This window comes from Tetrahymena thermophila (assembly GCF_000189635.1).
Source record: "Tetrahymena thermophila SB210 genomic scaffold scf_8254637, whole genome shotgun sequence".
NCBI lineage: Eukaryota > Ciliophora > Oligohymenophorea > Hymenostomatida > Tetrahymenidae > Tetrahymena > Tetrahymena thermophila.
The window spans coordinates 110,769-126,420 of record NW_002476406.1 but is presented as its reverse complement, the minus strand read 5'-3'; the positions used below and the strand labels follow the sequence as shown (position 1 = coordinate 126,420).

Sequence of the window (15,652 nt, the reverse complement as noted above, 5' to 3'; positions counted from 1 at the left end):
GAAAAATAAAAATTATAAAAAATGTCAAAGATTTTAATCTTGCTTTTAGCTTATTTAGCCTGCACTTTAGCTGTTTATGGCAACAAGGGAGCTTGCAAAACTGGAAACTACACTGATGTTAATGTTGACTGGAACAGATACTTAGGTAAATGGTACAATGTTGCTGTCAGCAAATCTTTCTTATTCTCTGAACCTTCTGACTAATGCACCATTGCCAACTACTCTTTGAACACTGATGGAACTGTTAAGGTTGATAATGAAGCTATCAAGAAGACTGGAAAGCTTTCTAAGGCTATTGGAACCGCTAAGATTGTTGGTCCTGGATAACTCAAGGTCTCTTTCTCTAAATTATAACCTTTTGGTGGTAACTACGAAGTTATTTATGTTGATAACGACTACTCTATCGCCACTGTTGTTGGTTGCAATGGTCTTGGTTTCCTTGGTTTCAGCGACGTTTGGATCCTTGCCAGAGACTACAACGTTTCTCAAGAATAAATTAATTCTGCTTTACAAGCTGCTTCTAACTAAGGTTTTGATATCTCTGATGTCAACTTAGCTGGTATCGCTGCTTGTGATCGTTTATGAAAAAATTAATATATTTCAAAAATTATAAAAGTAGTTAATAAAATAAATTGAATGAATATATATTTGTTTGTAATAAATTGTTTTGAGTTTTTTTAAAAACACAAAAATAAAGTCATAAATTCTAAAAAATTCACATTAAGCAATAATTAAGTTTGTTATTCCGTATATCAAATAATAAAAGTAAAAATATTAATAAAAAGATTTATATTTACGACTAATTATTATTTTGATACAGAGTAATAGACATAACTCAATTTATAAATTCTAAAGTAAAATGTAAGATAAATATATAAATAAATACATAGCTTATTTACAGAATTTTAAAAGATTAAATAAAAAAGTTTATGCAAGTTTATTCTAAAAAAACGAATATAAAATGTAAATGGATTTTAAAAATTCAAATAACTAAACAAATGAATAAGAAATAAATCAAATTATTTCATTATCAATTTTTAAGTATTTTTTCTTGATTAAATTTAAATATGTTGTTGTAAAACTTTCAGCTTTTTAAATAAAATAAATGCAATTACTAAATATTATTTTAGAAAAAAAAAATTTTAATTTTTTTATTAAATTTAATAATTTAAAATCATAAAAATAAAATAGAACATTTTTATTTTGAAGTTTTTTAATTTTTTTAAAGAGAAAATTAATAAAAATAAATATTTAAATTAAAAAAAGGTTTTAATTTTATTTTAATAAAAATATTTTGTAATTCTAAAAAAATTATTTTTTTATTATTTATTTCTTTAGGTTTGTTATATATTATTGATCACTATTTATAATGATAAAATATTAAAGCATTCTTTCTAAATTATCATAATTTTTAAATTATTTTAAACTTTTCTTTTTTAAAATTTGTTTGTTTTTTTTTTGCAAATTATATAAAAAAAAGTAATTAAATATTTTATAATTCAAAATAATAAAGATAAAATAAGAGTTATAATTTAGAATATATTTATAAATTCATTAATATTGGTGCTAAATATAAGTCACTGATTATTTAGACTTTAATTTTTTGGTCAATTATTTAAATCTTATATTTCTTCTAACTAAAAAATTCAAAAATCAATCATTAAATTTTCTTAATTTTGTTCATAATGAATTTATTTTTATAAAATACTCTTTAAATATATTAGAGCAAACTAATTCAGCTAACAGCATTAATCGTTTTAGGTGTTCAAAAAATTTTTACTATAATTCAAAATATTGGTCATTGTTATTTTAATACTACAATATACTTTGAAATTTGTTTTTTGAAAAAAGTAGAACATCATAATTTAAATAAAAAGAGATATGTTCGTTAATTTTGACAAAAAGCGCATTTGATTGATAAATTAATTTATTGAAGATTTAATATATATAGATTATTGCATATAAATAGTTGAATTATCAAACAATTAAATAATCCGTTGATTGATTGATTTAGATAGATATATAAAAATCAATACTTATTTAGTATATTAATTAATTATTGATAACAAAAATTTGACATAATGCAAACAAATCTAAAGAAATTAACTATTCATAATATGATCTTTTTTCTTAATATAAGAAATTATATATGAATAAATTAAGGCTTATTGGATTCATTCTAATTTGTTAGAAAAATTGTTAAAAATTTGATAAATTAGTTAAAAGAAAAAAAAATTATTAAAACAAGAAAAAGAAAAACACGCTAATTGCAAATTATTTCAATAAACAAATAAGTAGCATTTTAATATCAGATTGGTTTCTAATTTGACTATAACAAATAAATTAAAATATTAAAGCAAAGAAATTGTTTGATAAAAAATTAGATAGTGAGAAACAATAAATAAAATGGTAGACAACTTTCGCTTCTACACAGTAAATAAATAACATTCGTAGTTCTATTATTAATTTATAATTATCTTTTACATTTCTAGGATATGGGTAATCAAGATAATTAATTTGACATTGACAGTTCTAAAGAAAATAATGATTTATTTGGCATGAGTGGTTTGCTTGTTAGTCTTTGTAAATAAAATAACAACTTGGTACCTAATTAGCAGGAAAGAATGGACATACAAAGCAGAGTAGGCAAGGATATTACAAATGTGCTACAAAATCAAATGCACAACAACTTACCCATCAAAAAGGCAATTGTAAATAATTTATTTTATACAAATGAAAGAACTTTTTTATGCTAACTGAAGAAATATTTTTGCATAATTGCAAAGTAGAGTTAGCAAATAATAAGCAAGACAAGCAAATTATTATTTTATTAAATAGAGCAGCAACTTTTAGGATGAAAAAAATTAAATAAATATGCAAAAGAGCTTGTAATAAATTCGTGCTCACAACAGAACTACCTCTAGCATTCTATTTGTAGGAAATAAAGGCAAAAAAGATGGTATATAAGCTAATACAACTCAAGAATAATAACAATTTTAATTTAACGACTAAGCAAGAGCTTTTTCTAATAAACCAGTCTATAATAACAATGTAAAAGTGAATAAAAGTGGTAATTTTGCACAAATAACTAGCAATTATCACTAGATGAATAGAATCCCAGAATAATTTTCTTGTGAAAAAGAAAACACTAATTCTTATGCAGCTTAATTTCATCTTTAGTAACAATCTAATTAAATTTAAAACATGCAATGCTAGACCAACTTTTTGGCTCACAGTACCAACAATCTTCAATACAACAACTTCAATAACAAATCAAATCCTCATTTAAATATTTTCGCTTCTTAAGCAGTTAGCACTTCGTTAAACTAGCCCTTATCAACAATCACAGATTTACCTCTAGTCCAGCCAATTTAAAATGAAGAAGAAAATGAAAAATGCGTATCTGGAACAGATAGCTAATAGCTCAACTCTTCTAATAAGTTAGCTCATTTAGAATATATCCGCGAAATCATTTCTCACTTAAGAGCAACAGAGGTATGATATTTGTTCATTTTGAGATTTTAGAATAAAATTCATAAAAGACAGTATTTAACTGATAATAAAATTCTATAAACAAATACATAAAATAAAATAAAAAACAAGGCTTAAGTTTCTTTAGATTAATTTTTTAGTTTAAGGAAATATTCTTAAAGAGCTGTTAAATTTTGCAAAGAAATCAATCCCCATAAAATTAAAGAATCAAACTAAATGACGAATTGAATTGATGAATGAATAAATTAAAAACTTTATTAACGACTACTTTTCAAGCAATTAATTAATCAAACAATACATAAAAAATAATATTGAAGTATTTATTAACTTGCAATTTTTAAAAATAATCCCCACCCACACACAAACAAAAATAGATACAAAATTTCGAAGTCTTAATTAAAGCTTGACTAAATATTTAAATTCCATTCTAATGCAAATAAATATTTATTTGATAATAATAAATCAAATTTTTAAATCTATTCTCTGCAATATGCATTTTTTAAAACAAACAAAAAAGTTAACAATAATTCTAATTTATTGAAATTTTTTGAAGATAAATTTAAGGATGATTTTTTTAAATAAAAAATTAAGAAAATTGTTGATTTTTAATAAAAATAAAATGCTTAATTTTATTAAAAAAATTATTTTACATAAAATTAATTTATTTTAAATATGAATAGAACAATTTCAGTGCTAAAGGAGGATACATGGGTGTTGTTTAGAAAGAGATAAATGAAAGAATGAGATCAATTTTATTAGATTGGTTAGTTGATGTTCATTTCAAATTCAAACTTCGTACTGAAACCTTATTTATTACCATTAATCTTATTGATAGATATTTGGAATAAGTACCATTAGAAAGTAGTAGACTCTAATTGCTTGGTATAACTTCTTTATTTATTGCAGCTAAGTACGAAGAAGTATACTCTGTTCCTCATATTAGTGACTTAGTCTATGTTTGTGATAATGCTTATAAGAAGGAAGAAATTTTTGACATGGAAGGATCAATATTAAAAGTTCTTAACTTTAATATTTTATGTGTTACTTCGTTCCGTTTCTTAGATTATTTTATTTAGTTTGATGAATTGGGAGAGAAAAATTACTACCTTGCTCGCTATTTAATAGAAATTGCACTGCTTGAGTATAAAATGATCAGTAATGCTCCAAGTCTTCTTGCCTCTGCTGCCATATATTTAGTCAATAAAATAAGAAAGAGAGATGTTGCATGGAAAGAAAGCATGATCGAAATCACTGGTTATTTGGAATAAGATATCCGTCCATGTGCTAAATTAATTTGCCATATTGTTTAAACAATTGATTAACGTAAGTACTTGGTTTCCCTTCGCAAAAAATTCTAAAAGCCCTAATTCCTTGAAGTTGCTAAAATCAAAATTGAGCAACGCAAAGAAAATAATGCTTTTTGCAAAAACTAAATTAAAAATAACAACAACGGAAATTGCATTTAGGCTTCATAAAATCTAACTAGTTCGGTATGTGCTCCCTTCCAAGAATGTGCCTCTAAAGACTAAGAAATAATTCCTGAAATATAAAACGATAATAGCAGCAATAATTTCAACAATCCTAATAACTATTAGCAATAAAATCAACCAGCTTACAGTTACAATAATTTTTAGAATTACCATTCTAATAGCAATAATAATATTTAAAATGACTAATGCAACATAAATTTATAAGAGTAGTAATTGCAATAAGTACAATCTGTAGATATTACTGTACCACTTTAAGCAGCCTGTGTTTTGATTGAAAAGAGGTTTGCTGAAATAAAGCCAAGTAACTATGTCTAATGTCTAATTAATAAAGCTCTTTAAGGAACCTAGCCAATTGAGCTTAAAGTACCTTCATAAATGTTACTCTTTATGATTGAAAAAAAAATTAAAAATATTTAAAATAAAACTTTGCTTTGGCAACTTCCTATCAGATTAGTTAAAATAGTAACAAACTCAATGTTCAACCCTGAAAATATTGAAGATCTTGGTTTGATTCCAACTGAATTTGTTAACTTTATGATTGAAACTATTTATAATGAATAATAAATACTGTAATAAAATTCTCAAAGATAATATTTCAGCAACCATCACCACAATACTACAACCAGTAATAGCAACAATGTGGCTAATTCAAATACAGTCGTTTTCTAAAATTTCTTTAACAATTGAAAAAAAGAAAGCAATCTGCTCAGTTTCCTTTTCTTGCACAAAAAATTAAGAACTAAATAATATTATGCATACATTTATAAATAAAATTAAATGATATAAAATTATATTAAAATAAGAGAATAAAATAAATGAAAAATAAAAAACCTTGCATTAATTAAAATTAAAATAAATTAATTTCCACCAAAAAATATAAAATCAACTAATTAAAATATAAAATAAATAGTGTTTAAACCAAATCAAATTTAATTAATTTAATATTTTTATTTAGTAACTTGTATACAAATCTAATATAATTCAAATAATTAATTCAAAATAATTTACTAAATTTTCTTTATTTCTAAACTCTTCATTAAACTAAATAAAAACAAATAATTTGCTAAATTATTTACACAATTATTTAATATTTTTATTTATTAATTTGTATACAAATCTAATATAATTCAAATAATAAACTAAACTTTCTTAATTTCTAAACTCTTCATTAAACTAAACAAAAACAAACAATTTGCTAAAATATTTACACAATTATTAATATTTTTAAATTAATCGTAGTAATTAGTTAATAAATTATTTTGATATAGTTTGCTGGGTCTTATTATAATTTTTTTTGTACAAATGATTTTGATAATTAATTTAATTTTAATAGAAATTTATTTTTAAAATATTTGTGATAAATTTTATTTTAAAATTTTGCAAAGTTATTTTTTAATTAAAATTTTTAATAGAAATCATTATTTTTATCTTTTAAAATGTATTTACATATCACTTATTGGTGAAAGTTACCAATCTAAGTAGTTTCATTAATACTTTACTTATCTATTTTTTTTGTTAAAGATCAAATAAATTTATTTATCTTAGTGCACAGTAGTACTGCAAATCTACATACCTCATTTGCTTATGATTCTTAATCTGTAATATGATCTTTAAAAGCATGCTTAAGGATAGCTTAGGATTATCCTTTAAATTTAAATACAAATGCTATAATTTAACGAGCTTAGGTAAAAGATATATTAAAGGAGATATCTCATTATCAAAAAGACCAACTTTTTCAAAAGATAGCGAAAGGCTCTTTGTATTTACACAATTCAACAATACCTAGCATAATTAATTAATACCTTAATAGCCTATGTAGTTGTGACTAAAGTCAAATTTTAAAACTTACAAATATAAGAAGTCCATCTTTAATGATAAACATATGTCCACCATTGCCTTGTTTCCAATATGAGTTTCGCATAAATTTAAAGTGAATGATTTTAACTTTTAAATCGGTGGTAATGCAACTTTTAATAGGGCAGATCCATTTTCTCCAAATTCACTATGAGTAAAATTTAGATTTAAAGTTTCATTCTACACTAATTTTGATAAAGTGATTTAATCACTAAAAGCTGTTAGATTATTTGGATCGATTGTATTATTTTTAAAAATAGAGTAAAGTACAATAAAAGTATAGTATTATGTGTTATTTTTAAATATCAAATCTATGTTCTTAAGAGTTTTACACTCAGATAATGCATAAGCAAACTGATAAATTCTATCTGGAGAGAAGCTATTATCATTCATTTACAACGAAATAGTATGAATTTTCTTCAAATAAGAGGTAATATATTACTAGAGCTTTTTTAGAATATCGTCTTGCAAATGAATGTGGTTGAGATTTATTTTAAAACATTCCAAATTTTAGGAACTGCTAAATATCTATCCTATTGATACTACTTCTAGATTATCAATTAGCAGATTAAATGAGATATCTATTTCAATGTGAGTGAGGTTTGTGCAATAATAAAGTGCTTTTGTTAGTAAATTAGCGCTTTTAGCATTTAATGAATTTCTAGCTGCTATTAGTTAAAACAGTCTTAACTTAGAGCACTACTTGACAAATTAACCAATTAATTTTGCTCCTTCTTAGTTAACTTAATTGCTTGAAATATCTAATGAAATAGACTCCAATTAATTCTGTAAAGGAACTAAGTAATTTAATAAATCTTTCTGTAGTTAAGACGTTATATTGCTTTCACAATAGTGAAGGGTTAAGTATTTTGCATAGGCCTACTTTGCAATAAGTTATCCTAATGCATTAATGATGGAAGAATTTAACTAGACTTTATTCAAGCTAATAATTATTTCCTCAAGGTTTTTAAATATCTAAAGCACAGAAAAAAGATTGCTAATAATTTACTCATCTTCCTACAAGTTGCTCATACCATCAAAGCATATAACAAGAGATTAAAGATTTCTAAAGAATTTAGCATTGCTTTTGATTGTTTCTATTAATTCTACATTAACTTGATCATGGTTTATCAAATGTAACTAAAGAATTCTACTAAATACCTTCTCTTATCCATCAATATTACATATTTTATTTTATTCTTACTAAAATATCCATTTATGTTAGTCAGATACTAACCAAATTTTTTCATTTTCTTCAAATTGTTTATTAAACATTTTTATTTATTTTTAATTATTTTTTTTTATATTTATTTATGTGTTTTTATCTTTATCAAAAAAACCTTTAAATAATAACTTCAATTTAAAATATTGTTAATTTTCCTAATAATTGAAACTAAAATCTAATCTAATAGATCTTTGATAGAAAAAATGTATGTATCCTTAGGTTTTATCAATCTTTCAAATTAAAATTCATATTATTACAAATAGTAAATATACTGAATTGTCTTTTCTAAATTTTTGTAATTTAGTATTTATAGAAAACATAAAAGACTAACTAACTAGCACATGCATTAAAAATGTTTTATTTAAATTATTAAAATTTTAAAAAATAAAAATTAATTTAAAATAAAATAATATTTTGAAATAGTTGATCATAAATGTTTGGTTTATAATATATATGATAATGTAAAAAATAGCTATTTATTTATAAAATAAACATAGAAATATAATAAACTTAGATATTTTGAATAAAATTAATTTTTTTTTCATACTTATTACCATATTGATAATTCTTGATAATCTTCTATCGTTAAAAATGTATCTTAATTTATTAATTAAAATTTAGTGACTTTGTCCTTAAAATAGCCTTGTTATTGTTTTAGAGTTTTATTAAGAATATTTAATTCAAAAACATGCTAGCATTAATCATCGTTGTTGTTGATTAGGAGCAAACAGTTACCATCTCTACCTGGGATAACCTTTTTAACTTGGGATGAATAACTATAATTTTTATCAAGAGAACTTAAATCTAATTCGCTTTTTGTAATAGAAAGATTGCTAGAATTAATAATTTTGAGTATACCTTCGTGTGTGAAAAGTAATAGATAATTAAATAGTTTTTATAAAGAATTACTTTGTAACTAATTTAAAAATAAAATCTAATCATCTTAATTTTTTACACATTTATTTAAAGGAATAATCGCTTTTATGTTATCTACTTTATTTTAAACCATTATTTTGTTCAGTTTTTTACTTAATTTCATTTCATCATCTAAGATATACTAAACTAGCTGCTTATTACTGTAGGCATAAAGTTTATTTTCTTCAGCATCAAAGAAAGAAAGCTTCTTTATTTGGTTTACTAGCTCCTCAACAATTTCAGTAATAACTTCTACTTTGCAGCTTGTTGTTTCTTACTAAACAACTTAAATTTATGGCTCATTTTCGGTTATGTCTTTTTCAGAGCGAGTTTTTCTTTTTATTGAACTAAAGTCTATTTGGGCAAAACACAATTTAATAACTTATTTCTTATTACTTGTGGAAAGTGTTGCAAAATATATTTTCTTTTACTCACCTTCTTATCCTTTTTCAAGTTTTAAGAATAGCACTTGGTCAATTTCGTTTTTTCCATGCAAATCTTGCAAAACTAATAATTATCTAATATCAGAAACACCTTTTTTCATTTGCCAAAGCTTGATACTATTCTGGCCTTGCTCGTCTATGCCATTACTAAAAAATAATATTTCTCCATTTTCTTCCCAGCATTTTTTTAGCTTAGAAAGTTTTTAGTGAGCCACATAACTTTCAACTTCATAAATGCATTTTTCATTATTATTTATTTCCATTATTTTCATGAAACCATCAACAGTTCCAAAAACAAAAGTTTCTTCATTAATTTAAACTACAGATTTTACCTAAAAAGAAAAAATTTAAATAAGATAAATTAAAAATTATTTTACTTATCTCTCAAAATTTTAATTAAAAATAGGTGTTTTTATATTTTAAAGAGATTGACTTTAATAGTGTTGTGTAGAAACAGAGAAATTCAAGTTAGATGTTTGTGGCAATAAAGAAAAACTAGATGGCTATTAGCTTATTTTTGATTCAAAAGGATTGATTGAGCTGTGCTATTTAATTCTTTCTTTATTTTTAGAAATTTAAGAAGAATATTTATCAACCAAAAGATAATTTCCATCATCTTCTAGTTAAAAAGAATTCTTTTGTCTTGTTTCTCTGTTATATGTGGAATTTGTCTAAATTAATATATTTAAAATTATTTAATAAGAATTATTAGTAAGGAAAGATCATGTAATTTTAAATATTTCACTTTTATTGTTTTAGAAGATTATGACTAATAGTTCTTTGTTTTAAAAGGAGCTTCAACCTCCTTGTAGTATTCTGATTTAGTATCTAAATTACCTATTGATTTAATTTGGTAGATATTTGAGAGATTATTATTGTCGGGAGACAGTGTAGATGGCAATACAAATGAATTCGAAGGGGCATTATTTTTGACTTCAGGTAAGGATGACCTGATCCCTGATAAATTAATATTTGAAGATTTATTTTATTAAATTATAGGCATTAGTGCAGTTTTGTTTAAGTTGGTTAGTTCTGAGGAGTGAAATTTATTTTATGGACCAAAAAAACTTACTTCGCTTTTAGGCTTAAATAAATTTAAAGGTGAGTTACTTACTTTGTATGAATCGAGGTTTTATTTGTTTTAAGATTTAATAAGCATACCACTTTTTGATAATTATGTAGTCCTGCTATTCTGTTGATGCTAAGCATTTTCTATTTATAACTAAAATAGAGCCTAAAACTACCCACAAAAGTTATTTATCATTTCATTTTGTATTTTTACAAAAGTTGCTATTTTTTACTGAATGTCAAAGAAAATTTGCTTATTTAGTTATTTTGCGTACATAAGCTCATATTTACCAGAATGAAGCCTCATAACACTATCATTTAATTCTGCATACTCACTATACTTGAACTAATTTTAAAGTTAAAGCAATGCTTTATGCTTAAAAGTTTAGTTCCTCAACTACTCCAGCGAGATTATTTCATCTACTTTTCTGCTGTAACATTTCTTAAGACTCTCTTACAAGTTATACAAAGATCTTTAGTTATCTTTCATTATCTACTCGATACTTTGTTAAATCTCATTTAGGCAGTTTTTTCTGATTTCCTCTCTCTCTTAAAGCATACTTTTAATATACTATTCTTACTTCTCTTTTATGTCATTTCCTTCAACAAAATGAACTAAATCTTAATCTGCAAGTTCGAAGTTCCTTGAAGTCACAATTTTATCATTTAGAGATAATCTTAAAAGAGATTACTGAACTCTTTTGATGTCCATCAAAACATGATCTTTACCAAAAAATTTAACACACTTATTGCAATGAAGCTTTTGTCTACACTTATTGTCCAAACATACATACTCAACGAATTAGTTATCGTGTTAAAGACACAAACAAGAAGACATATTTTAAATTTATGAGATTATTTATTGAAAATTATTAATTCTTTTAAAACTGATTAGTTTTGCAGATATTTTTATAATTTTGTGATTTATATTGCTAAAATAAATAACTTTGGAAGAAAATATACCATAAAGTTAATTAATAATATAAGGAAATAAAAAGATCCAGTTAATTATTGACTTAACATATATTAAATATATTTATCTAAATAAAATAAGAGAAGGAAGGATAGATAGATAGATATACTTTGAAAATAATTGATTAATAAAAAAATGTTTATTTAGATTAATTTTTATTAATTTTTTTAAAAAAAGAAAGAAAAAAAGTTTTAATTTTATCATTTTTGTAAAGAATTTTTGAATGAACTGATAAATAAATAAATTGGATGAGTTAATTTTGCTTAATTAATTTCTGCATTTATTTAGAAAATGTATTTTAAAGTTGAAGTTCAGTCATTCAATAAGGTGGCTATCTATATAATTATGATTTAGAAAATAATTCTGTGTTATTGAATTTTCCTAAATATGCACTGTTTGTTATTGATCTCAGCTATTCTTAGAAGTTGTTATAGTCATTAACCTTGGCTAAAAGTAGCTGTTTATTTTCTTATTGAAGTTATTGAACTCTAATTCTAAGTTGATGCATATCATCTGAAGTATTAAATTGCTATCCTTCTTATGTGATATTACCATTTCCAAAGCTTTAATACACTTAAGAATTACTAGGATTTATAGGATATTAATGAGGAGGAGGTGGCACAATTTGTGTGACCTGTGAATGATGTAATTAGGCTCTGTTATTTTGCTCATTTGGATCAAATACTTGATAGCTATATTGATGAGAGAATGGTACCTAGTATTAAGATCTCTAGCCTTCTTCATTTGCTCTTTATCTTAAAGTTTACTGATTTTCAAACAAAACAAACTAATTAGGTTCAGCGAGCTTCTCTCCAGCTATTAATTAAATTTTGAAACTTTTTTAAATGCAAAGAAATGAAATTAATTTTTACTTTAATTAAACTAACCGCCTTCTATTGGTTCCTCTTATTTTTATGATTATTTTTACTTTTCTTAATATTCTTCCTATTATTTGTATGCTTGGAGCTATCTTTTAAGTTCTTAATTTTCTAAGTTCTAATTGTAAATTTCCTCTTTAAGCTTATCTATCTCTAAATCACTGCTTTCTTTTTATTCCTTTTAAATAAGTACATGCTTTTATTATAACTCTAAGATACACTGCTGAAGATGAGTAACTTACTCATTGAGCTCAGTATTCTTCTCTCTAACTTTTTCTACTTTATCCCTACACTCCTTTCTTATTTAAGTTTCACTTTCTGCTTTTTCAAGCTAAAATTGATTAAGCTGCTCTTCTAACTTTGACATCTAGTTATTTATCAAAACCATCTACTAGTCTTATTTTTCCTTTCCTCTTCTTAATTCATCTTCAGTTTATTTGTGAATCTCTTAAATTTATTTTTAGTATTTTTCATTGAGTCTTTGATTTTCCTCTTAAGCCTTCTCGAACCTTTGCATCCATATATTAACTTCCTAAAAATAAAAGTTAATTTTCAAACTTTTTTAGATAATATATTTATTTTTACGTTAATTCTTGAACCCAAATTTTAGTTGAGAATTTTATTGTTTTCCAAAAGCTGAGTAAGTTTTAATTCAAGATCTGTATTTCTTTCAACCAAGACTTACAATTCTTCTTCTAACTGAGCCTTTTCAGCTACTATGACTAAAAGTTTTTCTTTATCTTCCTCTAGAATGGTAATTTATTGTTATAAGCCAGGAATAACGCTAGATTAAGCTATATGGGCAGAAATTTCTTCAATCAATTTAATTTTTTCCTGATTTAACTTTTCAATTTAGATTTAGTGTAATTCTTTTTCTTTTTTTAGAATATCTTCCCATTCAGCTTGGACTTTTTATGCTATATTTTCTTTTTGAATTCTTTCGTTTTCAGTTTCTTATTTGCTGATTAGAGCTTGGTGGTCTTTAGATAATGCAATTTCTTGCAATTTTTTATTTTCTTCAATCACATCATTAGCGTGCTTTTCAATTTGATTTAATTTATTAATCTATTCATTGAGTTAATTATTGATAGATTGTAACTCAACTACTTTTCTCTCTACTAAAGTAACATGGCTTTAAATATTATAAAGTTACTTCTCTCTTTCAAACAGCTCTTTTCTTTAACGCTCAATAGTACTTTGATAATCCTACAAAATATATTTTAAGCAATAACAAAAAATATTTATCAGTTTTAATTCTTAAATTATTATTTACCTTAAGCTAAGTGTCCATATTTTTAGCAAGGATTAACTAAGTATCTATTTGTGATTGCATTTAGCTTTTTTCTACCAAAAATCCTGAATTTACCTTATTATTTTACAAAAAAATATTTATCCAATTTTTATTTATTGATTTATTTTTACTCTCAATTATTGTTATAATTGAACATTCAATTGGTTTTTCATATCTATTTGTTTGAGGAGTTCAGTTTTCTCCTTTTCAAATCTCTAATGCATTTCTTGTTGAGACTTTTAAAAATGGTCTTTCCAAAAAATTCTTATTTCCTCTGTTTTTTCTTACTGCCTATTTATATAAGATTAATTAAGTGTTATACAAAAAGAAATTATTCACTTTCATACTTAAATTGTAGTTTTCTGTTATTTTCCTCTAGTTGCTAATTGATTAAGTTTAGCTTTTCTATTTCCTAAAATAAACTCTCATTTTCTTAGAGAGCTTTATCAACTTAGCCTTGGTATTTAGAAATTTGTTCATTAATCATACTCTCAAAATCTTCTTGTCTTGCTTAGCTGTACATAGAAATGATTTTATTTTTTTCATTAATCACAGAGTTTAATCTCTCATTTTCTAACTGTATTTTAACTAGCTGCTCCTCCATACCAGAAATCTTGCTATCAAACTCAATGAGGTTTTAATGGAAATCTTATGTTTATGTCTATCCTGTATTTCTATTGAAACAAAAAAAATTAAATTACTGACTTTTTATCAAATTTTAAGAAAATTAGTTATCAATTTAATAAGAAAGATTTAAAAGCATAATTATTATCTCAATTAAAATTTATTTTTAAATTTATATGAATTCAAGTTACATCATCTAAAGCTGAAGATTTTATCTATTAATGATATCTTCCTTTTGCTAAAGCTGCAACTTTAAGCTTTCTACTTAATAAATTGCATCATCATTTTATATACTGGAACCAGCTATTGCTTGAGGGTTTCCTCCTCTTTTTTCTACTTCTTTTCTTAACATTTGATTGTTTGCTCTTTCTTTAATTAAATCAGACTCTAATTGTGATATTCTCATTGTTAAATCTTAAACTACTTTCTGTTATTAATATTCGAATGTACTACCTTCATCTTCCATTCCTCTAAAACTCTAACCCTAAAATTCTCCTTTAACCGAATCTTTTAGAATTTATCTTCTTTCATCTATCAAAATAAATTAAAAATAGATTAAAATTGTTTTCAAAATAAAATTTATATTTCATCACAAAATCTATGAAAAAAAAAAAAATTTTGTTATTTATTTACTGAATTCGAGATGCTGATTATTATCAAGGCTACTTCTCTCACTTTCTTAAATAACTTCTAAACCAGAGTGCCCATAATTATTTTATTTATAGCTTAAAGATTTAATTTGCTATTCTAAAGTACCAGTAGATAAATGCTCATTCATATCTACAGAATTTGTATTTTAATTTATATAATTCTACTACATGAACTACTTACTTTCAAACAAAATATTTTATATAATAGTTTTATTTTTCTATTCCTTAAGCTTAACTGCTATTTATTTGTTTGCTTATTTAGTTAGTTATTTATATCACCTTTCCTTAAATAAATTAGGATTTTATTCAGATCTTTTTCAAAATTTGTTTGTTTAAATCTGGGGGTTATTTAGGAATTTATTGTTAAATAATTATTTTTATTTTCAATGTTTTTTCTAAATATTGATAATCGTAACTTTTTTGATTGAATTCTCTATAATCAATTCTAATTTTTAACACACGTACAAACTTTAGGTAGAATTCTTTATAAATAAAATATATATTATTAGTATAATATTAAAAAATTAAAATGACTAAATAATTAACTGATACTAAAAGAAATTCAAACCAACAAATTTAGTCAGTCTTTTATACAAAAACCCAAAATATTTTATATCTCAACAAGATATGAGTAGATTTTGGTTTAATTAACATTGTAATAATCAACAAATTAATGATAAAAATATATCAAACTTACTAATAATTTACTTATTATTATTTTATTAATAAAAATAATTAATTTTAAACAT

The 15,652-nt window shown here is 23.6% G+C and overlaps 5 protein-coding genes across 5 annotated transcripts; 2 read left to right on the top strand and 3 right to left on the bottom strand. All coding sequences in view use genetic code 6, as the record gives it.

Annotated features, from left to right (window-relative positions):
- Positions 1–21: 21 nt before the first annotated feature.
- TTHERM_00827090 (lipocalin/cytosolic fatty-acid-binding family protein) lies at positions 22–585 on the top strand (the record flags this gene model as incomplete). The annotated part of the gene is made up of 1 exon (XM_001031355.1): positions 22–585. The coding sequence occupies one exon, from the start codon at positions 22–24 to the stop codon at positions 583–585; it is 564 nt and encodes a 187-aa protein (XP_001031355.1).
- Positions 586–2,406: 1,821 nt separating this feature from the next.
- Positions 2,407–5,669, top strand: TTHERM_00827080 (amine-terminal domain cyclin; the record flags this gene model as incomplete). Its single annotated transcript, XM_001031354.1, has 4 exons — positions 2,407–2,433; positions 2,493–2,711; positions 2,839–3,495; positions 4,173–5,669. The coding sequence occupies 4 exons, from the start codon at positions 2,407–2,409 to the stop codon at positions 5,667–5,669; spliced, it is 2,400 nt and encodes a 799-aa protein (XP_001031354.1).
- Positions 5,670–6,431: 762 nt separating this feature from the next.
- Positions 6,432–8,111, bottom strand: TTHERM_00827070 (hypothetical protein; the record flags this gene model as incomplete). Its single annotated transcript, XM_001031353.1, has 1 exon — positions 6,432–8,111. The coding sequence occupies one exon, from the start codon at positions 8,109–8,111 to the stop codon at positions 6,432–6,434; it is 1,680 nt and encodes a 559-aa protein (XP_001031353.1).
- A 491-nt stretch (positions 8,112–8,602) lies between these two features.
- Positions 8,603–11,325, bottom strand: TTHERM_00827060 (hypothetical protein; the record flags this gene model as incomplete). The annotated part of the gene is made up of 3 exons (XM_001031352.1): positions 8,603–9,751; positions 9,797–10,090; positions 10,165–11,325. 3 exons carry the CDS (start codon positions 11,323–11,325, stop codon positions 8,603–8,605), a joined length of 2,604 nt encoding a protein of 867 aa, XP_001031352.1.
- Positions 11,326–11,779: 454 nt separating this feature from the next.
- On the bottom strand, positions 11,780–15,073 carry TTHERM_00827050 (hypothetical protein; the record flags this gene model as incomplete). Its single annotated transcript, XM_001031351.2, has 8 exons — positions 11,780–12,276; positions 12,333–12,870; positions 12,924–13,544; positions 13,612–13,704; positions 13,761–13,920; positions 13,977–14,303; positions 14,445–14,784; positions 14,887–15,073. 8 exons carry the CDS (start codon positions 15,071–15,073, stop codon positions 11,780–11,782), a joined length of 2,763 nt encoding a protein of 920 aa, XP_001031351.2.
- Between the last annotated feature and the right edge of the window lie 579 nt (positions 15,074–15,652).